Source organism: Oncorhynchus gorbuscha, unplaced genomic scaffold, assembly GCF_021184085.1.
Source record: "Oncorhynchus gorbuscha isolate QuinsamMale2020 ecotype Even-year unplaced genomic scaffold, OgorEven_v1.0 Un_scaffold_550, whole genome shotgun sequence".
Taxonomy (NCBI): domain Eukaryota; kingdom Metazoa; phylum Chordata; class Actinopteri; order Salmoniformes; family Salmonidae; genus Oncorhynchus; species Oncorhynchus gorbuscha.
The window spans coordinates 318,266-338,908 of record NW_025745378.1 but is presented as its reverse complement, the minus strand read 5'-3'; the positions used below and the strand labels follow the sequence as shown (position 1 = coordinate 338,908).

At 49.3% G+C, this 20,643-nt stretch overlaps 2 protein-coding genes across 4 annotated transcripts in view; one reads left to right on the top strand and one right to left on the bottom strand.

Moving 5' to 3' along the window:
• Nucleotides 1-1,363: 1,363 nt before the first annotated feature.
• On the bottom strand, nt 1,364-8,196 carry LOC124018587 (cyclic nucleotide-gated cation channel beta-1-like). 3 transcript variants are annotated; one of them, XM_046333924.1, is made up of 7 exons: nt 7,949-8,196; nt 7,496-7,547; nt 6,692-6,810; nt 5,175-6,593; nt 4,988-5,100; nt 3,267-3,353; nt 1,364-1,794 (listed from the first exon to the last, which is right to left on the bottom strand). In XM_046333924.1, exons 2-7 carry the CDS (start codon nt 7,521-7,523, stop codon nt 1,686-1,688), a joined length of 1,875 nt encoding a protein of 624 aa, XP_046189880.1. In that variant the 5' UTR covers nt 7,524-7,547; nt 7,949-8,196; the 3' UTR covers nt 1,364-1,685. The 3 variants fall into 3 exon arrangements, with proteins under 3 accessions (XP_046189880.1, XP_046189881.1, XP_046189882.1); XM_046333925.1 differs by having other exon boundaries at nt 7,759-8,009; XM_046333926.1 differs by having other exon boundaries at nt 7,858-7,990.
• The window catches only part of cc2d1a (coiled-coil and C2 domain containing 1A), a gene marked incomplete at its 3' end in the record, with an annotated part of 26,373 nt that continues 13,768 nt past the window's right edge, over nt 8,039-20,643 (top strand). Inside the window, 16 exon segments of the mRNA XM_046333911.1 lie at nt 8,039-8,214; nt 8,670-8,748; nt 8,856-8,973; nt 9,114-9,223; nt 9,508-9,735; nt 10,016-10,249; nt 10,252-10,333; nt 10,644-10,753; nt 14,614-14,686; nt 15,200-15,292; nt 15,561-15,688; nt 16,180-16,252; nt 17,712-17,839; nt 18,685-18,784; nt 19,123-19,295; nt 19,688-19,801. Coding sequence (XP_046189867.1) covers nt 8,207-8,214; nt 8,670-8,748; nt 8,856-8,973; nt 9,114-9,223; nt 9,508-9,735; nt 10,016-10,249; nt 10,252-10,333; nt 10,644-10,753; nt 14,614-14,686; nt 15,200-15,292; nt 15,561-15,688; nt 16,180-16,252; nt 17,712-17,839; nt 18,685-18,784; nt 19,123-19,295; nt 19,688-19,801 — 1,851 coding nt within the window.

Sequence of the window (20,643 nt, the reverse complement as noted above, 5' to 3'; positions counted from 1 at the left end):
TCATTGCTCAGAAATACAGTGTAGACATGGTTAATGTTGTAATGTTGTGCCATTGGAACACAGGAGTGATGGTTGCTGATGGTTGCTTCTGTAGCTCAGTTGGTAGAGCATGGCGCTTGTAACGCCAGGGTAGTGGGTTCGATCCCCGGGACCACCCATACGAAGAATGTATGCACACATGACTGTAAGTCGCTTTGGATAAAAGCGTCTGCTAAATGGCATATATTATTATATTATTATATAATGGGCCTCTGTACGCCTCTGTAGATATTCCATTAAAAATCAGCAGTTTCCAGCTACCACAGTCATATACAACATTAACAACGTAATTCTCTCTCATTAGAGAATTAGATGTTTATCCATGTTTCTCCCTGCTACTTTGGGGAGGAAAAACAGAACTGTTGTCCCCCTTTACCCCTACCTGCACCAACAAATGACCTCAACTAACCTGTACCCCCATTGACTCTATATCGGTGCCCACAGACTTCTTATTGTTATTTTACTTTGTTACTTTTTATTTTATCTGTTTTACTTTAGTTCATTCAGTAAATATTTACTTAACTCTATTTCTTGAACTGCATTGTTGGTTAAGGGCTTGTCAGTAAGCATTTCACAGTAAGGTCTACTACACCTGTTGTATTCAGCATTTCACTGTAAGGTCTACTACACCTGTTGTATTCAGCATTTCACTGTAAGGTCTACTACACCTGTTGTATTCAGCATTTCACTGTAAGGTCTACTACACCTGTTGTATTCAGCATTTCACTGTAAGGTCTACTACACCTGTTGTATTCAGCATTTCACTGTAAGGTCTACTACATCTGTTGTATTCAGCAAATGGCATTATATTTCATAAATAGTGCCCTACTTTTGATCAGGGGCCATAGGGCTGTGGTCAACAGTAGTGCACTATATAGGGCTGTGGTCTAAAGTAGTGCACTATATAGGGCTGTGGTCTAAAGTAGTGCACTATATAGGACTGTGGTCTAAAGTAGTGCACTATATAGGGCTGTGGTCTAAAGTAGTGCACTATACAGGGCTGTGGTCTAAAGTAGTGCACTATATAGGGCTGTGGTCTAAAGTAGTGCACTATATAGGGCATTGTCTACAGGTGGACTTTAGGTCTTAGTGTTAAAGGTGATCTTTATGCTGGGAATCTTTAGACTGGTTAGTTATTAAAGCCACATGTTTCATAGAGACACGACTGAGATGAGGAGATGTACAATAACCAAAGATTCACCTTAGTGGTCATTTATTTTATAACACATTCTACAAAACACACTAACTACATACTGTTCCAAAGTGATGTCCTCAGGCAGAGGAGAAGAAAAGAACCCTTAAATGGTATTATAGACCAGCATTATTATTATAACGTTGTGTCCATATAACTTGACAAACATTCAGTTCTCATCTTGGTTGATACCTTGGATCATTGTTCTCACACTGATCTGGAGTTTTCAAGTCAAAACATAAATACAAATCAACTTCAAGTGAGCCTCCGCTATGTGAAGACTGTTACCCATGAGCCTTTGGGGGGCGTTGGGATGATGGTTCGCTGTAGGTCCCAAATGGCACCTTGTTTCCACTGAGCCTTATTCCCTATATATATTCCCTATATAGTGTCTATGAGCCCAGGTCAAAAGTAGGGCACTATATAGGGAATAGGGTGCTATTTGGGAGGCATTCTAGATCTCAGAGCGTCGTGGGGGGAAGACGCGGTGAGGGGGAGGCCTCGCGGTCTTGTTGCCACGGCGAAGAGACTCTAGCTCCCGATGGGTAGCCATCACTACCCGACTGAAAGAGAGGGATGAAGGAGGGAGAGATAGAGATGGAGGGAGGAAAGAAAAGAGGGAGAGAAAAGGAGAAAAGAGAAGGATAGGGGAGGGAGGAAGAGATGCATTGGCAGAGAGGGATGTTATTTTCATTTGCTCTTTGTCTGTTTTTACTACTACTTACAAAACATCTGATCACCACTGTCATGCAAACCTTGTTGGTTTGATCTTGAGAGGTGTGAGATTCCTTAGGCAATGTAAACATGTGTTTCCTATGCCAATAATGCCCATTGAATTGAAATTGAATTGAGAGAGAGATCAAAGAGAGAGCATAGCAGGACAAGATCTCTCTCTGTGATGACTCCCCCATCCTGAGTGAGTCTGATCACATCTCTTCAAACTGTCCTGTAGACGAGGATAGTCGCCCCCCTCAGCACTGAACACACCCAGGTCCCACAACTGCAGCTAACAGCTAACAGTAGTGAAGGAGGAGGGAGAGGAACACATGTTACAGCTAACAGTAGTGAAGGAGGAGGGAGAGGAACACATGTTACAGCTAACAGTAGTGAAGGAGGAGGGAGAGGAACACATGTTACAGCTAACAGTAGTGAAGGAGGAGGGAGAGGAACACATGTTACAGCTAACAGTAGTGAAGGAGGAGGGAGAGGAACACATGGCACAGCTAACAGTAGTGAAGGAGGAGGGAGAGGAACACATGGCACAGCTAACAGTAGTGAAGGAGAAGAGAGAGGAACACATGGCACAGCTAACAGTAGTGAAGGAGGAGAGAGAGGAACACATGGCACAGCTAACAGCAGTGAAGGAGGAGAGAGAGGAACACATGGCACAGCTAACAGCAGTGAAGGAGGAGAGAGAGGAACACATGGCACAGCTAACAGTAGTGAAGGAGGAGAGAGAGGAACACATGGCACAGCTAACAGTAGTGAAGGAGGAGAGAGAGGAACACATGGCACAGCTAACAGCAGTGAAGGAGGAGAGAGAGGAACACATGGCACAGCTAACAGTAGTGAAGGAGGAGGGAGAGGAACACATGGCACAGCTAACAGTAGTGAAGGAGGAGAGAGAGGAACACATGGCACAGCTAACAGTAGTGAAGGAGGAGGGAGAGGAACACATGGCACAGCTAACAGTAGTGAAGGAGGAGAGAGAGGAACACATGGTACAGCTAACAGCAGTGAAGGAGGAGAGAGAGGAACACATGGTACAGCTAACAGTAGTGAAGGAGGAGGGAGAGGAACACATGGTACAGCTAACAGCAGAATTTAGAACCCCATCCCCTGTTCTCCTCCTCTCCTGTGTTAACTAAGGAGGTGAGATCCTAATCTATGTCCATCTGAGCAGACAGCCATCTTGCCAATCAGAGCTCAGAGATCTGTGGAGCAGATCAGGCTGACTTCTAAAGTTCATTAGGTCAAAGGTCATCACTAGGAGAAAGTGATGGAGGGAGAGGAGGGAAAAGAGAGGAAGACTCACTTTAGGTAGGAGAGTTCTCTGATCAGGCCACAGACCAGTTCTGTAGCATCTTCATGCCCTTCCTCTTTCTCCTCTTCCTCTTTCTCACTAGTTAAGGGGAAGAGAGAGACAGAGAATGGCACCATTCCCTATATAATGCACTACTTTCGACCAGGGCCACATGTGCACTATATGGGGAATAAGGGTTCATGGTAGGCATCAAAACAAGCCAATACAAAGTTATAAAATAGTGTACTAGTTCTAGGAAGATGGATAAATGTATCTGACCAGTAGTGTTACTGGTTATCGTTGGGTACTGCAGGTGGTATATCTAGATCAGTGGTTATCGTTGGGTACTGCAGGTGGTATATCTAGATCAGTGGTTATCGTTGGGTACTGCAGGTGGTATATCTAGATCAGTGGTTATCGTTGGGTACTGCAGGTGGTATATCTAGATCAGTGGTTATCGTTGGGTACTGCAGGTGGTATATCTAGATCAGTGGTTATCGTTGGGTACTGCAGGTGGTATATCGAGATCAGTGGTTATCGTTGGGTACTGCAGGTGGTATATCGAGATCAGTGGTTATCGTTGGGTACTGCAGGTGGTATATCGAGATCAGTGGTTATCGTTGGGTACTGCAGGTGGTATATCTAGATCAGTGGTTATCGTTGGGTACTGCAGGTGGTATATCTAGATCAGTGGTTATCGTTGGGTATTGCAAGTGGTATATCTAGATCAGTGGTTATCGTTGGGTATTGCAGGTGGTATATCTAGATCAGTGGTTATCGTTGGGTATTGCAGGTGGTCCGCAATTTCTGGGAGGATAAAAAACAACAATCTTCCAAAAATAATAACAGTTGAGGTTATTAAGGGTGCTATAAGCCATTTGACATGACGTTTCACAATGCTAAAGGTTTATAACAGGCTGTTCATGTTTTACATTCACTGCTAAAGTGCACTACATTTGACAGCTAAGATAGTTTATGTTTAAAACATTCTGCGACTCTGTGAAAGATGGTCCTCAAAAGCTTTTGACTCATTTGCTCTCAGGAACAGAAGAGGCTCTTATTCTTATTCTCACTCTTATTTTCTAATTTCCTCATCTACCTGCATCTCATCTACCTCATCTGCATATCAGCACTTCTCTCCTCCCCCCCATGCCTGCGTCTACCTCCTATACCCCCCTCCTTCCTCCCCCCCCCAAGCCTGCGTCTACCTCCTATACCCCCCTCCTTCCTCCCCCCATGCCTGCGTCTCCTACCTCCTATACCCCCTCCTTCCTCCCCCCCCAAGCCTGCGTCTCCTACCTCCTCTACCCCCTCCTTCCTCCCCCCCCCCATGCCTGCGTCTACCTCCTATACCCCCTCCTTCCTCCCCCCCCCATGCCTGCGTCTCCCTCCTATACCCCCCTCCTTCCTCCCCCCATGCCTGCATCTACCTCCTATACTCCTCCTTCCTCCCCCATGCTTGTGTCTACCTCCTATACCCCCTCCTTCCTCCCCCACATTCCTCCTCTACCCCCTCCTTCCTCCCCCCATGCCTGTGTCTACCTCCTATACCCCCTCCTTCCTCCCCCATGCCTGCGTCTACCTCCTCTACCCCTTCCTTCCTCCCCCCATGCCTGCTTCTACCTCCTATACCCCCTCCTTCCTCCCCCCCCCATGCCTGCTGTCTACCTCCTATACCCCCCTCTCCTCCCCCATCCTATACCCCCTCCTTCCTCCCCCTCTCCCCCTCTCACGTCAGAGTGATGGTGTTGAGTTGAGAGTCAGACACGTCGTCCAGAGGCAGCACTCCAAACGGATCAACGACAGCAGCATCATCGTTGTCTCTGGTCAGGTCTGGGGTGGTGGACTGAAATACACAAACAATCAGGACTCAAACAAACAAACAAAGTAACAAACAAAGACGTCAACAAAAACACTCACGTGGTTGTTCTCCTCCGAGCCACCAGGTGTCACTGGAGCCTGGTTGTGCCCCTCCCTTCCGGGACCTGGCTTTGTGGTGGGAGGCATGGTGGACTCTCCTCTGTCAGCCGGGGACAGAATGAGTGCCCGGGGGTCGGCCACAGTCCCAGCCCCATCTTCAGCCCCCCCCTCTCTCTGGGTAGGTGAACTCTGAACCTCTCCGTGGTGCTCCCTCTCTGTCCCAGCCTCCAGAGGGATAGAGGTAGGGGTGGTGGTGGAGGATGGTGTAGGGGCCCTAGGGGGGCTCTCCTCTGGCTCATTAGACCCACAGCCCCCCCTGTACCCCTCCTGGTTCTTCTCCACAACCCCCTCTGTGTCTAGCTCTTCTTCCACCAACACCACAGGCTGCTCACTCAGTGGGTCCACCTCCAGGCCAGTCCGGAGACCCTCTCCTGTGACCTGCTCTGTCCCAGAATAAGCCACTTCGCTGGGGTCTGCATGCTGCTCCTCATCTAACTTCTCCCCCTCTTCCTTCTCCTCTTCCTTCCTCTGCTCAGTGGTTCTCCCCAGAGGAGCAGATGGAGGGATGAATGAAAGGAGGGACGGATCAGAGGATGATGCTGCTGTTCCCTCTACAGCCACCAGGTTGGCACAACCACCACCACTATCACCACTCTGCCCGATGTCCTCCTCTCTCTCTTTCTCCACTTTCTCCTCCTCCGCTTTCCTCACCAGCACCATCTCTTCTCCCTCCCTCCCTCCTTCCGTCACACTCTTTCGTTCCTTCTGCCACTGCTCCTCTATCCCTCTCCTCTCTCTCTCTCCCAGACCACACATCCCCATTCTCCTTCTCCTCTTCTTCACTGGTTCTTCCACAGATCTGTCCTCCTCCACTGGTGGCCCCTCCCTCCCACCACCCAGACAAACACCTCTGTCATCTATAGCCTCCTGCTGTTCACTGTCGAGCTCCTCCATATTGGGCTTTGGGTTCTTCTCTCCACACTGCTCCTCTTCCTTGTCGGTTTGACTGTCCCCGTCCCCAACGTTGACCTCCTTGGAGGGAAGCAGGGAGGGCTGGGGTTGGGGCTGTGCTACAGTCAGTGGGTGTGGGGTGAAGCTGAGGAAACTCTGTGTCTTGATGTCTTCTTCTTCTCTACCCTCGTCATCTTTGACAGAGGACTCCACACTATCTCCACCATCCTGATTGGTTGGAACTGACTCCTCTGTGCCCGCCCCCTCCACAGCCCCTCCAATGGCCTGTTCTCCCTCGAAGCCAGTCACAACCGGACTTTCCTCCACTGGATCCCCCTCTTGCTTGGGTGCAGTGGTATCTCCCGCTTTGTTAGCCTGCTGAGATGGATGAGTAGTACAGGCCGTCAGAGGGCAGTGGAGATCTTTAGGAGGAGAGGTGGTGTTTAACACTGTTCCCTCAGTGTCCTGCTGCACACAGCAGAGGAGGAGGAATCAGTTAGAACATAGCAACATTTGAATTGTAACTGACAAACGCTCAACCAGCAAATGGAACTTCTGGTGGCTACCTGTTCTGGGTGTGAGGGCTGTGCTTCCACTGTCTCTCCTGAGGGGGCGCTCTCCTCTGACTCATCACTGCACTTTCTCTTCCTTGACCTGAGTGACCTAGGCTGGGGAGGTGTGAAACCTGGAGAGAAAACATCCACTTCATGCTAAGGAACTGTCCTTTCTTTCACACATACATAGCAAGCAAACGGGTGGACTGGCAACCTTTCCCTTTGTTTTTCAGTATCTTGCCAGCAGCATAGCACCCTGCATCCCACTGCTGGTTGGCTTATGAAGATAAGCAGGGTTGGTCCTGGATGGGAGACCAGATGCTGCTAGAAGTAGTGTTAGAGGGCCAGTAGGAGGCACTATTTCCTCTTGTCCCAAAAAATATTGGTCAGTGATTGGGGACATTGCCCTGTATTGGGTGCTGTCTTTTGGATGGGTCGTTAAATGGATGACTCTCTGTGGTCACTAAAAGATCCCATGGCACTTATTGTAAGAGTAGAGGTGCTAACAAAGGTGTCTGGGGTAAATTCCCCATCTGACCCTCGTACCATCATGGTCACCTAATCATCCCCAGCTTCCAATTGGCTCATTCATCCCTGTAACTATTTCCCAGGTTGTTGCTGTAACTGAGAATCTGTTCTCAGTCGACTTACCTGGTTAAATTAAAATCTCAGATAAATTCAACGATGTTGGATGAACGTTTTATGTCCAGATATTCACTTTAGGAATGAATGATTTCAGCCAATGAAAGCATTGGAGATCGTTTAAGCCCCAATATACAGTTGATGTGAATTTAACGGGGGTTATTTCAGTCTTACTTGTGGTTTGTTTTTGTTTTTTGGTCATCCTCCCAAGCTAGCTCTTCAAATGCTATGCAAAAACAAAACAGAGACAAAGTGTCAGTTGGCTAACAATGATTTGCCAATAATATCAGATTTCATGACACTGACAAAACATCTCATTCAAAACAAAGACAACTAGTCAATAACATCTATCTAGCTAACACTTTTGAATTTTGATGGGAGATCTTAGTTTCTCCTCAAGCTCTTGGTTTGGTCACAACTGTAGGTAGCTAGCCTACCGGGCAGTGCAGATCAAGACGGATTGTGAGTGGTCTCTCTTGCTAGCTAGCTATCAAACGTGTAACACTCTCACTGAAACATATAGCTACAGTGCATACCAAGCACAACTGTCTTGCTAAGATTGAAACAAATCTAATGTTCGGTGACGAATATAAGATTTTTTTACATATAACTTTGACTGGACCTTACAGCTAGACACTTGTTAGAATATTTTTCAGCGATTTCTGGGCGTGTTCTTCAAACGCCGTAAAGCGAGGTAGTCGCGTTGCCAATGGTTACCCAAAGCAGGAAGCAGGAAGTAGCCAATGTACACACCTTTTCGTGTTTTTAATAGCTCTCTAACTAGCAATACTTTATACGTGACTAGGGTTCTCTCGTTTTGTTTTCGAAATTATCAGTCGTCGTATGGACTAAGAAAGCACTCGACATATGGTCCGTGGATAACGTATGACAAGGTAAAACAAAGCTTTTAGTGGCAATGTTTACAAATGACATGGCAGCTTATAGCAAGCTAACGTTACCTTGTTAACAAGCTAACTACTACAAGTCAGAGCTGCTCAACATCAAATGAGGATAAACAACATTTGTGCCATGGATGATACTATGAATTTGCTGTTGATAGCTAGCTAACTGCTAACGTCACTGTACTCATTTGTTGCTAAGCGTTGTCAGAGACTGACACAAAACGTGAGCAGTCAACGAATGTGTTAGTAGCAGCCATGATATCAATGAAATGTATCCAACTAGCTAAATGCAGTGTAAATTCAACAAAGTCCTGTAGCTAGCTGACCATTTTTGTCTGCAAACACGTGTACGATAAAAGCTGAATGTAGCTAACTACTGGAACTATTTGCCACATGTTACAATTAGGTCTCTTTGGTTCTACTGTGTTGTTGTCGTTGTGCCACAGGTCCGTTGACAAGGTTCTCTCCATGAGTCACAGTCGGAACCCCCCGCCCAGGGGACAGGGGGCAGCGCGAGCCAAACAGGTAACGTCATTTTGATCTTTGATATAACTGTAAGTGAAGTTGTCATTGATAACCAGTCATTTGTGTTTTCAATTCTCTTTCTTTCTCCCTCTCTTTGTCTCTCTAAGATGGGGCTGCTCCTGGATCTGTCTCCGGATGGAGGAGGAAATGAAAAAGAGCTGGAGGCGGAGCTACTGGCTCTGATGGGCGGGGGCGGGTCCCAGGGGAAGAAAGGGACAGGAAAAGGTGGTGATCATCCTATTCATCATCATCATCATCCTCACCCATTATCTTCTCCCAATCCTGTATGAAATAACTTCCACAGACCCTACCACTAGAACCGGGTTGATACCGTGTGTGTGTCTGACCCGCCTGCCTCTCCACAGCTCCAGTTCCCATGGCTGATATTGAGCGTATGGCGGCTCTGTGTATGAAGGACCTTGATGAGGATGATGATGATGGGGATGATGATCTGGAGGATGATGATGATCTCCTGGTATCCACCATGTTTACACTCCTCCTCTTCACACTTCTCTTGTCCTTTATCTTCCTCCTATTGGTTGTTGTTTCATTCCCAATGGCAACACTTTTCATGAAGTGTGTGTGTGTGTGTGTGTGTGTGTGTGTGTGTGTGTGTGTGTGTGTGTGTGTGTGTGTGTGTGTGTGTGTGTGTGTGTGTGTGTGTGTGTGTGTGTGTGTGTGTGTGTGTGTGTGTGTGTCTTTCTCTCTCTCCCTATCTGTGTGTGCTTTATGCATTTATGTGTCTTTATCCATCCCCAGGCTGAGCTGAATGAGGTTTTGGAGGATGATGATGATGAAGAGGTTCAGAAACCTGCCACCACTCCAAGCTCTAACTCCACCCCCCGCTCCACCCCCAGCACTCCTAGTGGTGCAACCGGGCTGGAGGCCTGCCTGGCTGAACGCATTGACATGTACCAGACAGCCATCTCCAATGCTAATGCAGAGGGGGAGACCAGCAAGGCTCGCAGATATGACCGTGGATTGAAGGTGAGCCAGAGACCATGTGCTGGTTATATGATGATGTGTCTCAGAGTAGGAGTGCTGATCTATGACCAGTTTCTCCCTTAAGATTATAATGAACAAGATTACTGGACAGGATGGACCTGATCCTAGATCAGCAATCCTATGAGACGCTTGATATATCTCCCCCTCCAGGAACATGAATTATCCCACACTCATCTAGCCACATGTAAAGCTGTGATTTGACATGTGAAGGTCTAATTTTCCAGCCAGCTGAATTGTATGTTTGCTTGTTGTCTCCCCCTAGACGTTGCAGTCCATGATGACGTCAGCCAAGAAAGGAAAACCGATCAACGAAGAGGAAATCCCGCCTCCTGTCTCCACAGGTGGAAAGCCTGCCCCAGCCCCCGTGCAGCAGCCTAAACCAATCAAAGAGCGGGGGCTGCCAACCCCAGTGCTGATGCCCTCCCCGTTCACCAATCAGAAGCCTCTGAGGGAGGCTCCGCCTGTTGCCCCGCCTCCTAAGACCCGCCTCCTGGTCCCCCTCAGAAACACACTGCCATTACCCCGGATACACCTGCTATCTCCCCCCTCACCCCCATTCAACCAGACGCACGGCACTCAGGTAGATCACACATACACCTTTTTGAAGACAGACACCAGCTTGAAGACAGACACCAACCTGTAAATGTCACCGCAGTCCCCTAAGCCCTGGAACATTCTGGTTGTTATATCATTCTCTCTCTCCCTACCTCCTCTCTCCCTCCTCTCTCTCTACCTCCTCTCTCTCTACCTCCTCTCTCTCTCCCTCCTCTCTCTCTACCTCCTCTCTCTCTCCCTCCTCTCTCTCTCTCTCTCCCTCCTCTCTCTACCTCCTCTCTCCCTACCTCCTCTCTACCTCCTCTCTCTCCCTCCTCTCCTCTCTCTCTCTGTAGAGTTGAAGCAGTGTGTTCTAAACAGACAGAGGGAGTATAAGCTGGCAGCCCTCCACGCCAAGCAGGGAGGAGAGTCAGAGCTGGCCAGACAACACTACCACATCGCCAAGGTACCCCACACACTAGGGGTTAAAGGACCTCCACTAGGGGTTAAAGGACCTCCACTAGGGGTTAATGGACCTCCACTGGGGGTTAAAGGACCTCCACTGGGGGTTAATGGACCTCCACTGGGGGTTAAAGGACCTCCACTGGGGGTTAAAGGACCTCCATGGACCTCCACTAGGGATTAAAGGACCTCCATGGACCTCCACTAGGGGTTAAAGGACCTCCATGGACCTCCACTAGGGGTTAAAGGACCTCCACTAGGGGTTAAAGGACCTCTAAGGACCTCCACTAGGGGTTAAAGGACCTCCACTAGGGGTTAAAGGACCTCCACTAGGGGTTAAAGGACCTCCACTAGGGGTTAAAGGACCTCTAAGGACCTCCACTAGGGGTTAAAGGACCTCCATGGACCTCCACTAGGGGTTAAAGGACCTCCATGGACCTCCACTAGGGGTTAAAGGACCTCCATGGACCTCCACTAGGGGTTAAAGGACCTCCACTAGGGGTTAAAGGACCTCCACTAGGGGTTAAAGGACCTCCACTAGGGGTTAAAGGACCTCCACTGGGGGTTAAAGGACCTCCACTGGGGGTTAAAGGACCTCCACTGGGGGTTAAAGGACCTCCACTGGGGGTTAATGGACCTCCACTGGGGGTTAAAGGACCTCCATGGACCTCCACTGGGGGTTAAAGGACCTCCATGGACCTCCACTAGGGGTTAAAGGACCTCCATGGACCTCCACTAGGGGTTAAAGGACCTCCACTAGGGGTTAAAGGACCTCTAAGGACCTCCACTAGGGGTTAAAGCACCTCCATGGACCTCCACTAGGGGTTAAAGGACCTCCATGGACCTCCACTAGGGGTTAAAGGACCTCCATGGACCTCCACTAGGGGTTAAAGGACCTCCATGGACCTCCACTAGGGGTTAAAGGACCTCCATGGACCTCCACTAGGGGTTAAAGGACCTCCACTAGGGGTTAAAGGACCTCTAAGGACCTCCACTAGGGGTTAAAGGACCTCCACTATGGGGTTAATGGACCTCCACTAGGGGTTAAAGGACCTCCACTAGGGGTTAAAGGACCTCCACTAGGGGTTAAAGGACCTCCACTAGGGGTTAAAGGACCTCCACTAGGGGTTAAAGGACCTCCACTAGGGGTTAAAGGACCTCTAAGGATCTCCACTAGGAGTTAAAGGACCTCCACGGACCTCCACTAGGGGTTAAAGGACCTCCACGGACCTCCACTAGGGGTTAAAGGACCTCCACGGACCTCCACTAGGGGTTAATGGACCTCCACTAGGGGTTAAAGGACCTCCACTAGGGGTTAAAGGACCTCCACTAGGGGTTAAAGGACCTCCACGGACCTCCACTAGGGGTTGAAGGACCTCCACTAGGGGTTAAAGGACCTCCACGGACCTCCACTAGGGGTTAAAGGATCTGACCTGCCTATACTGTGCCCCCTCTCTCTCTCTCTGTCCCTCGCTAGCTCGCTATGAAAGATTTGAGTGTTTGTGTACGGCAACCAATCATTCTCCTCCTATCTAAAAATACTGAATCGTAGAAGTTGATTCCTAGCGAAATCGAATCGTGACACTCAGAAATGGAAGTTGACACTGGGAGTCGAGGAATCAATTATTTTGAAGTTGACTCTCCACCACTACGTCGTCATCGTTAACAGTGTCAGAAATGGCAGAGAAAGACGAGGCAGCAGTGAGGTCCTGTAAAACCCGTAGGAGTTAAATGAGAAGGACATGCACACTTTCCCAGGGGGAATCCATGTTCTGTAATGGTGGGAAAAGGACCCAACTGTCATACTTGAATTAAAGTAAAGATACTTTAATTGAAAATATCTCAAGTCACTCTGCAAAATATTACTTGAGTACTATCAAAAGTAAACATAAAAATAATTTCAAATTCCTTTATATTTAGCAAAAAATGTTATTTTTAAAAAAATGTACAGATAGCCAGGGGCACAGTCTGACATCATTTACAAAAGATGCACGTGTGTTTAGTGAGTCCGCCAGATCAGAGGCAGTAGGGATGAGATGTTCTCTTGATAAGTGTGTGAATTGGACCATTTTCCTGTCCTGTTAAGCATTCAAAGTGTAACAAGTACTTTTAGGAGTCAGGGAAAATGGAGTAAAAAGTCCATAATTGTCTTTAGGAATGTAGTGTTGTAAAAGTAAACAAGGTGGTGTTCCTGTCTGACTAGATGCCAGCTGCTGCATTGCATCAACCAATAGCTGCGTGCCACGTCATCGACTGCTCAGTCTGACATCAAGTTGCTGTGTCACATGATGTGGTTAGCTGATATGTTCAACACCTATCCCAGTGGAGGCTGGTGAGGGGAGGACGGCTCATAATAATGGCCTGAACGGAGCACATGGAATGGCATCGAACACCTAGAAACCATGGAAACCATGGAAACCATGTGTCTGATGTATTTGGTACCATTCCATAAGTTCTGCTCCAGTCATTACCACGAGCCCCATCCTCCCCAGTTATGGTGCCACCAACCTCCTGTGACCTATCCAGCCATTGTGAGATTTGGCATGTTGGCAATGTACAGGAACACACCCACCTGACTACACCTCTCCACCTCCTCTCCCTCTCCACCACCTCTTCACCTCCTCTTCACCTCCTCTCCACCACCTCTTCACCTCCTCTCCCTCTCCACCACCTCTTCACCTCCTCTCCCTCTCCACCACCTCTTCACCTCCTCTTCACCTCCTCTCCACCACCTCTTCACCTCCTCTCCCTCTCCACCACCTCTTCACCTCCTCTTCACCTCCTCTTCACCTCCTCTCCACCACCTCTTCACCTCCTCTCCCTTTATTCACCCACCCACCCTTCTCTCCCCTCCTCTTCACCTCCTCTCCCTCTCCACCATATCTCCCTCTCCACCACCTCTTCACCTCCTCTCCACCTCCTCTCCCTCTCCACCACCTCTCCTCCACCTCCTCTCCACCACCTCTCCACCCACCTCCTCTCTCTCCACCTCCTCTCCCTCTCCACCACCTCTCCACCACCTCTCTCTCTCCACCTCCTCTCTCTCTCCACCTCCTCTCCCTCTCCACCACCTCCCACCTCCTCTCCCTCTCCACCACCTCTCCACCACCTCTCCACCTCCTCTCCCTCTCCACCACCTCTCCACCTCCTCTCCCTCTCCACCACCTCTCCACCTCCTCTCCCTCCTCCACCTCCTCTCCCTCTCCACCACCTCTCCACCACCTCCTCCCCTCTCCCTCTCCCTCTCCACCACCTCTCCACCTCCTCTCCCCACCTCCACCACCTCTCTCCACCTCCTCCACCACCTCTCCTCTCCCTCTCCACCACCTCTCCCTCTCCACCACCTCTCCCTCTCCCTCTCCTCCTCCCCTCCTCTCCACCACCTCTCCCTCTCCACCTCCTCTCCACCACCACCACCTCTCCACCACCTCTCCCTCTCCACCACCTCTCCACTTCCTCTCCCTCTCCACCTCCTCTCCACCTCCTCTCCCTCTCCTCCACCTCTCCCTCTCCTCTCCCTCTTCACCTCCTCTCCCTCTCCACCACCTCCCTCTCCCTCTCCTCCCACCTCTCCCTCTCCTCCACCACCTCCCTCTCCCTCTCCCCACCACTCCCTCCACCTCTCCCTCTCCTCTCCTCCTCCTCCTCCCTCTCCCTCTCCTCTCCCTCTCCTCCATCTCTCCCTCTCCCTCTCCCTCTCCACCACCTCTCCTCTCCCTCTCCTCTCCCTCTCCACCTCTCCCTCTCCCCTCCTCTCCTCCACCTCTCCCTCTCCTCTCCCTCTCCCTCTCCTCTCCCTCTCCTCTCCCTCTCCACCACCTCCTCTCTCTCTCCTCTCCCTCTCCACCACCCCTCCTTGTACAGAAACTAGACCCAGTAGTAGAGGCGTTGGACAGAGGGGAACCAGTGGACCTCAGCTCTCTACCTCCCCCTCCAGGTGAGCTTGGTTTATCAATGACACCCTATTCCCTATATAGTGCACTACTAGGGCCTATAGGCTGTCATTTGAAACTCATCCCTAAAGACCTGCTAGAGACTAGAAGACCAGGATCTGTATTCATAGTGTCAGTCTCATCCCTAAAGACCTGCTAGAGACTAGAAGACCAGGATCTGTATTCATAGTGTCAGTCTCATCCCTAAAGACCTGCTAGAGACTAGAAGACCAGGGTCTGTATTCATAGTGTCTCAGTCTCATCCCTAAAGACCAGCTTGATACTAGAAGACCAAGGTCTGGAATTAATAGTGTCTCAGTCTCTGAGAGAGTGTTGATCTGGGATCAGTTTTCCCTTTTAGATCACAATGAAAAAGAGGGCATGGGGAACCTGATCCTAGATCAGGACTCTTAATCTGAGACACTTCGTACATTCTGCCCTGACCCCTAAACATCTGATCTCAACCCCCCCCTTACGGCGCAACTCCTCTTTCTTCTCATCCCTCTCTCTCTCCTCAGGAGATGCAGTGGTAGAGCGTTCAGCTCCTCCCCAGTCTTCCTCCAGGCCCTCCCCTGCAGCTCCCCCTGCAGCTCCCCCGGTGGCCGACTCCGGTAACACACATAATATTAATTATAATGATGGATTGGATATATAAAGGGTCTTTCTAAAGGGGGAAATCACCTCCATCACCAATGTGTAGCTCCCATCTGGTTGATGCACGGCAGCCATTTTGTGCCAGGTCGCTCAGTGGAGACTGTGTGTGTGTGTGTGTGTGTGTGTGTGTGTGTGTGTGTGTGTGTGTGTGTGTGTGTGTGTGTGTGTGTGTGTGTGTGTGTGTGTGTGTGTGTGTGTGTGTGTGTGTGTGTGTGTGTGAGACAGCCCTCCCAGCCCCAGGCAGTGTAGGGGAAGCGTTACAGCAGAGGATGGACAGATACAAAGCTGCAGCAGAGGGGGCCAAGAGCAAAGGAGACGACCGCAAGGCACGCATGCACCAGCGCATCGTCAAGGTACCCACACATCAAAGGAATGACTGGTGGTTCACACACACACACAGAAACACACACACACACACACACACACACACACACACACACACACACACACACACACACACACACACACACACACACACACACACACACACACACACACACACACACACACACACATCAAAGAAATGACTGGTGGTTCACTTACACACACACACACATCAAAGAAATGACTGGTGGTTCACTTACACACACACACACACACACACACACACACACACACACACACACACACACACACACACACACACACACACACACACACACACACACACACACACACACACACAAAGAATGAAAAATAACTCCAAAAGTTCCATGCTTTTGACAGCAGAAACGTCTCACACACACTGTAATGTATACCTGCTTGGATATATCGTACTAATGTTTTTCTGTGTGTGTGTGTGTGTGTGTGTGTGTGTGTGTGTATGTGTGTGTATATGTAACAGCAATACCAGGATGCCATCAGGTCTCATAAGGCTGGACGCCCAGTCAACCTGGCTGATCTCCCTGTACCACCAGGTAACCTGCATTTAACTGCAGCTTTTATCATCTACAGTGGGGAGAACAAGTATTTGATACACTGACGATTTTGCAGGTTTTCCTACTTACAAAGCATGTAGAGGTCTGTAATTATTATCATAGGTACACTTCAACTGTGAGAGGCGGAATCTAAAACAAAAATCAAGAAAATCACATTGTTTGATTTTTTAGTAATTAATTAGCATTTTATTACATGACATAAGTATTTGATACATCAGAAAAGCAGAACTTAATATTTGGTACAGAAACCTTTGTTTGCAATTACAGAGATCATACGTTTCCTGTCGTTCTCGACCAGGTTTGCACACACTGCAAACCTCTCTAGACGTGTATGCCGTAGCGTGTTTGTAGCGTGTTTGTAGCGTGTACGCCGTAGCGTGTTTGTAGCGTGTACGCCGTAGCGTGTTTGTAGTGTGTACGCCGTAGCGTGTTTGTAGCGTGTTTGTAGCGTGTACGCCGTAGCGTGTTTGTAGCGTGTACGCCGTAGCGTGTTTGTAGCGTGTACGCCGTAGCGTGTTTGTAGCGTGTACGCCGTAGCGTGTTTGTAGCGTGTACGCCGTAGCGTGTTTGTAGCGTGTACGCCGTAGCGTGTTTGTAGCGTGTACGCCGTAGCGCGTTTGTAGCGCATTTGTAGTGTGTACGCCGTAGCGTGTTTGTAGCGTGTACTCCGTAGCGTGTTTGTAGCATGTACGCCGTAGCGCGTTTGTAGCGTGTACGCCGTAGCGCGTTTGTAGCGTGTACACCGTAGCGTGTTTGTAGCGTGTACACCGTAGCGTGTTTGTAGCGTGTACGCCGTAGCGTGTTTGTAGCGTGTACACCGTAGCGTGTTTGTAGCGTGTTTGTAGTGTGTACGCCGTAGCGTGTTTGTAGCGTTTACACCGTAGCGTGTTTGTAGTGTGTACACCGTAGCGTGTTTGTAGCGTGTTTGTAGTGTGTACGCCGTAGCGTGTTTGTAGCGTGTACGCCGTAGCGTGTTTGTAGCGTGTACTCCGTAGCGTGTTTGTAGCGTGTACTCCGTAGCGTGTTTGTAGTGTGTTTGTAGCGTGTACGCCGTAGCGTGTTTGTAGCGTGTACGCCGTAGCGTGTTTGTAGCGTGTACGCCGTAGCGTGTTTGTAGCGTGTACTCCGTAGTGTGTTTGTAGCGTGTTTGTAGCGTGTACTCCGTAGCGTGTTTGTAGCGTGTTTGTAGCGTGTACTCCGTAGCGTGTTTGTAGCGTGTTTGTACCGTGTACTCCGTAGCGTGTTTGTAGCGTGTACACCGTAGCGTGTTTGTACCGTGTACTCCGTAGCGTGTTTGTAGCGTGTACACCGTAGCGTGTTTGTAGCGTGTATGCCGTAGTGTGTTTGTACCGTGTACTCCGTAGCGTGTTTGTAAAGTGTACACCGTAGCGTGGTTTTGTTCTCTGTGTTTACTATGTACTGTGTTGTTGTGGCCCAGGCTGTCCTCCGCTGCAGGGCTCAGAGAGCAGCCAGCAGAACTTCATGGGCGTCCTGGAGACGGCCATGAAACTAGCCAATCAGGACGCAGACGCAGAAGAGGAGGACGGAACAGGGGAATTGGCCAAGGTAACCACCATGACCTATTATACTGATACTGATGATGTCATGAGATTTCTTGACGCTCAAGATTGTTCTGGAAAGTGGGAAAATATGGATGCTATGTCCTGGACACGCAGAACAGGGAGTATGTTCATGCTTACAATATTTAACTTCCGTTCACTTAACTCCTCTCTCTCTCTCTCTTGTCTCTCTCTCTCTCTTGTCTCTCTCTCTCTCTTGTCTCTCTCTCTCTCTTGTCTCTCTCTCTCTCTCTTCTCTCTCTCTCTCTCTCTCTCTCTTGTCTCTCTCTCTCTCTTGTCTCTCTCTCTCTCTTGTCTCTCTCTCTTGTCTCTCTCTCGTCTCTCGTCTCTCTCGTCTCTCTCTCTCTCTCTCTCTCTTGTCTCTCTCTCTCTCTCGTCTCTCTTGTCTCTCTCTCTCCTCTCTCTCTCGTCTCTCCTCTCTCTCTCCTCTCTCTCTCGTCTCTCTCTCGTCTCTCTCTCGTCTCTCTCTCGTCTCTCTCTCGTCTCTCTCTCGTCTCTCTCCTCTCTCTCGTCTCTCTCTCGTCTCGTCTCTCTCTCTCTCTCTCTTGTCTCTCTCATCTCCTCTCTCTCGTTTCTCTCTCTCTGTCTCTTTCTCTCTCTCGTCTCTCCCATCTCTCTCTCTCTCTCGTCTCTCTCCTCTCTCTCCTCTCTCTGTCTCTTTCTCTCTCTCGTCTCTCTCTCTCTCTCCCGTCTCTCTCTCCTCTCTCTCTCGTCTTTCTCTCTCTCGTCTCTCTCTCTCTTGTCTCTCTCGTCTCTCTCGTCTCTCTCTCTCTCTCTTGTCTCTCTCGTCTCTCGTCTCTCTCTCGTCTATCTCTCTCGTTCCCCCTCCAGCCTGCAGTGGGAGCTCCAGTCCAGAAAGGCAAAGCCCCGACCCCTCCCACACCAGGTTCCGGAGGCAACACACCACAGGGCTCCAGACTGGGGCTTAAAGGTGTGTGTATGTTGGTGTCAGTTTGTATGTCAGTGTGTCGGTACGTGTGTGTGTGTGTGTGTGTGTGTGCACTCATAGATGTGTTAAATTCATCCCTTGACGTGAACAAATTCATTCTCCCATTGACACCTCTACATTAGCTACTCTGCCTCCCTACACACACACATACACACACTCACACACACACACACACACACACATTCACACACACACACACACACACACATACACACACACACATACAAACACACACACACACATTTCCCTCTCCCCCTCCCTCACACATACATCCACATCCTGACTCCCTCCCCCCTGTGACGTCCCTTCCTGTGGTGCAGCCCAGCAGCAGTTGGACTTCCTGTTGCTGCGGCGACAGGCATTCGTCCGCGCGGCGCTGCGTTCTAAACAGATGAAGGACATGCAGGGAGCGGCGGTCCATCTCCGACACGCTAAAGGACTGGACCAGATGATCAGCGCCACCAAGGGAGGCCTGCCTGTAGACATCACCAAGGTGGAGGCTTTTACTCTTCACACTTTAGTTTTGCAACACGAGGAGGACTGTGAGTGTTAAGGAGGGCAGGGTGAGGGAGAGGAGGGAGGGAGGGATGGGGGGGGGAAAGGAGGGCAGGGGGAGGGAGAGGAGGGAAAGGAGGGCAGGGGGAGGGAGAGGAGGGAAAGGAGGGCAGGGGGAGGGAGAGGAGGGAAAGGAGGGCAGGGGGAGGGAGAGGTCTCACTCTGGTGCGTGTGTGTGTATATATTTGTTTATGTGTTAAATTCATCCCTCTAGTCTCCCCTTCCACTCCTCTCTCTGACTCAGAGGGGTTAGGTTAAATACGGAAGACACATTTTTGGTTGAAAGCGTTACGTTGTCCAACTGACTCGGTTTTCCGTTTCCCCCCACAGGTCCCCAGTGCTCCAGTCAGTGAGGAGGACTACTCTCTGGCTCGGTCTCGTTCCTCTCCTCGCTCCTCAGAGCAATACAACAGCCTCATGGAGCTGCTCCGACAGCAGCACCAGGTTATAACCCTCTTATAACAACTCTTACTGCATTAACATGGAGCTGCTCCGACAGCAGCACCAGGTTATAACACTCTTATGACAACTCTTACTGCATTAACATGGAGCTCCTCCGACAGCAGCACCAGGTTATAACACTCTTATAACAACTCTTACTGCATTAACGTGGAGCTCCTCCGACAGCAGCACCAGGTTATAACACTCTTATAACAACTCTTACTGCATTAACGTGGAGCTCCTCCGACAGCAGCACCAGGTTATAACACTCTTATAACAACTCTTACTCCATTAACGTGGAGCTCCTCCGACAGCAGCACCAGGTTATAACACTCTTATGACAACTCTTACTGCATTAACGTGGAGCTCCTCCGACAGCAGCACCAGGTTATAACACTCTTATAACAACTCTTACTCCATTAACGTGGAGCTCCTCCGACAGCAGCACCAGGTTATAACACTCTTATGACAACTCTTACTGCATTAACGTGGAGCTCCTCCGACAGCAGCACCAGGTTATAACACTCTTATGACAACTCTTACTGCATTAACGTGGAGCTCCTCCGACAGCAGCACCAGGTTATAACACTCTTATAACAACTTATTAAACAGCCCACTCCTTCAGCATATATTTAAAACAATATATTTATATAGCACCCTGGAATGAGTAGTGGTAAAACGCACCAACAATAAAACAATATACACACCACACACACAGTACACACATAGTAATGAGTCAAAAACCCTTGGACAGCTTCTCATTCCAAGCTGTGATCATATATAAAATATATTTTGATTTGTTTTAACACTTTTTTTAAACTACATGATTCCATATGTTGTAAAAC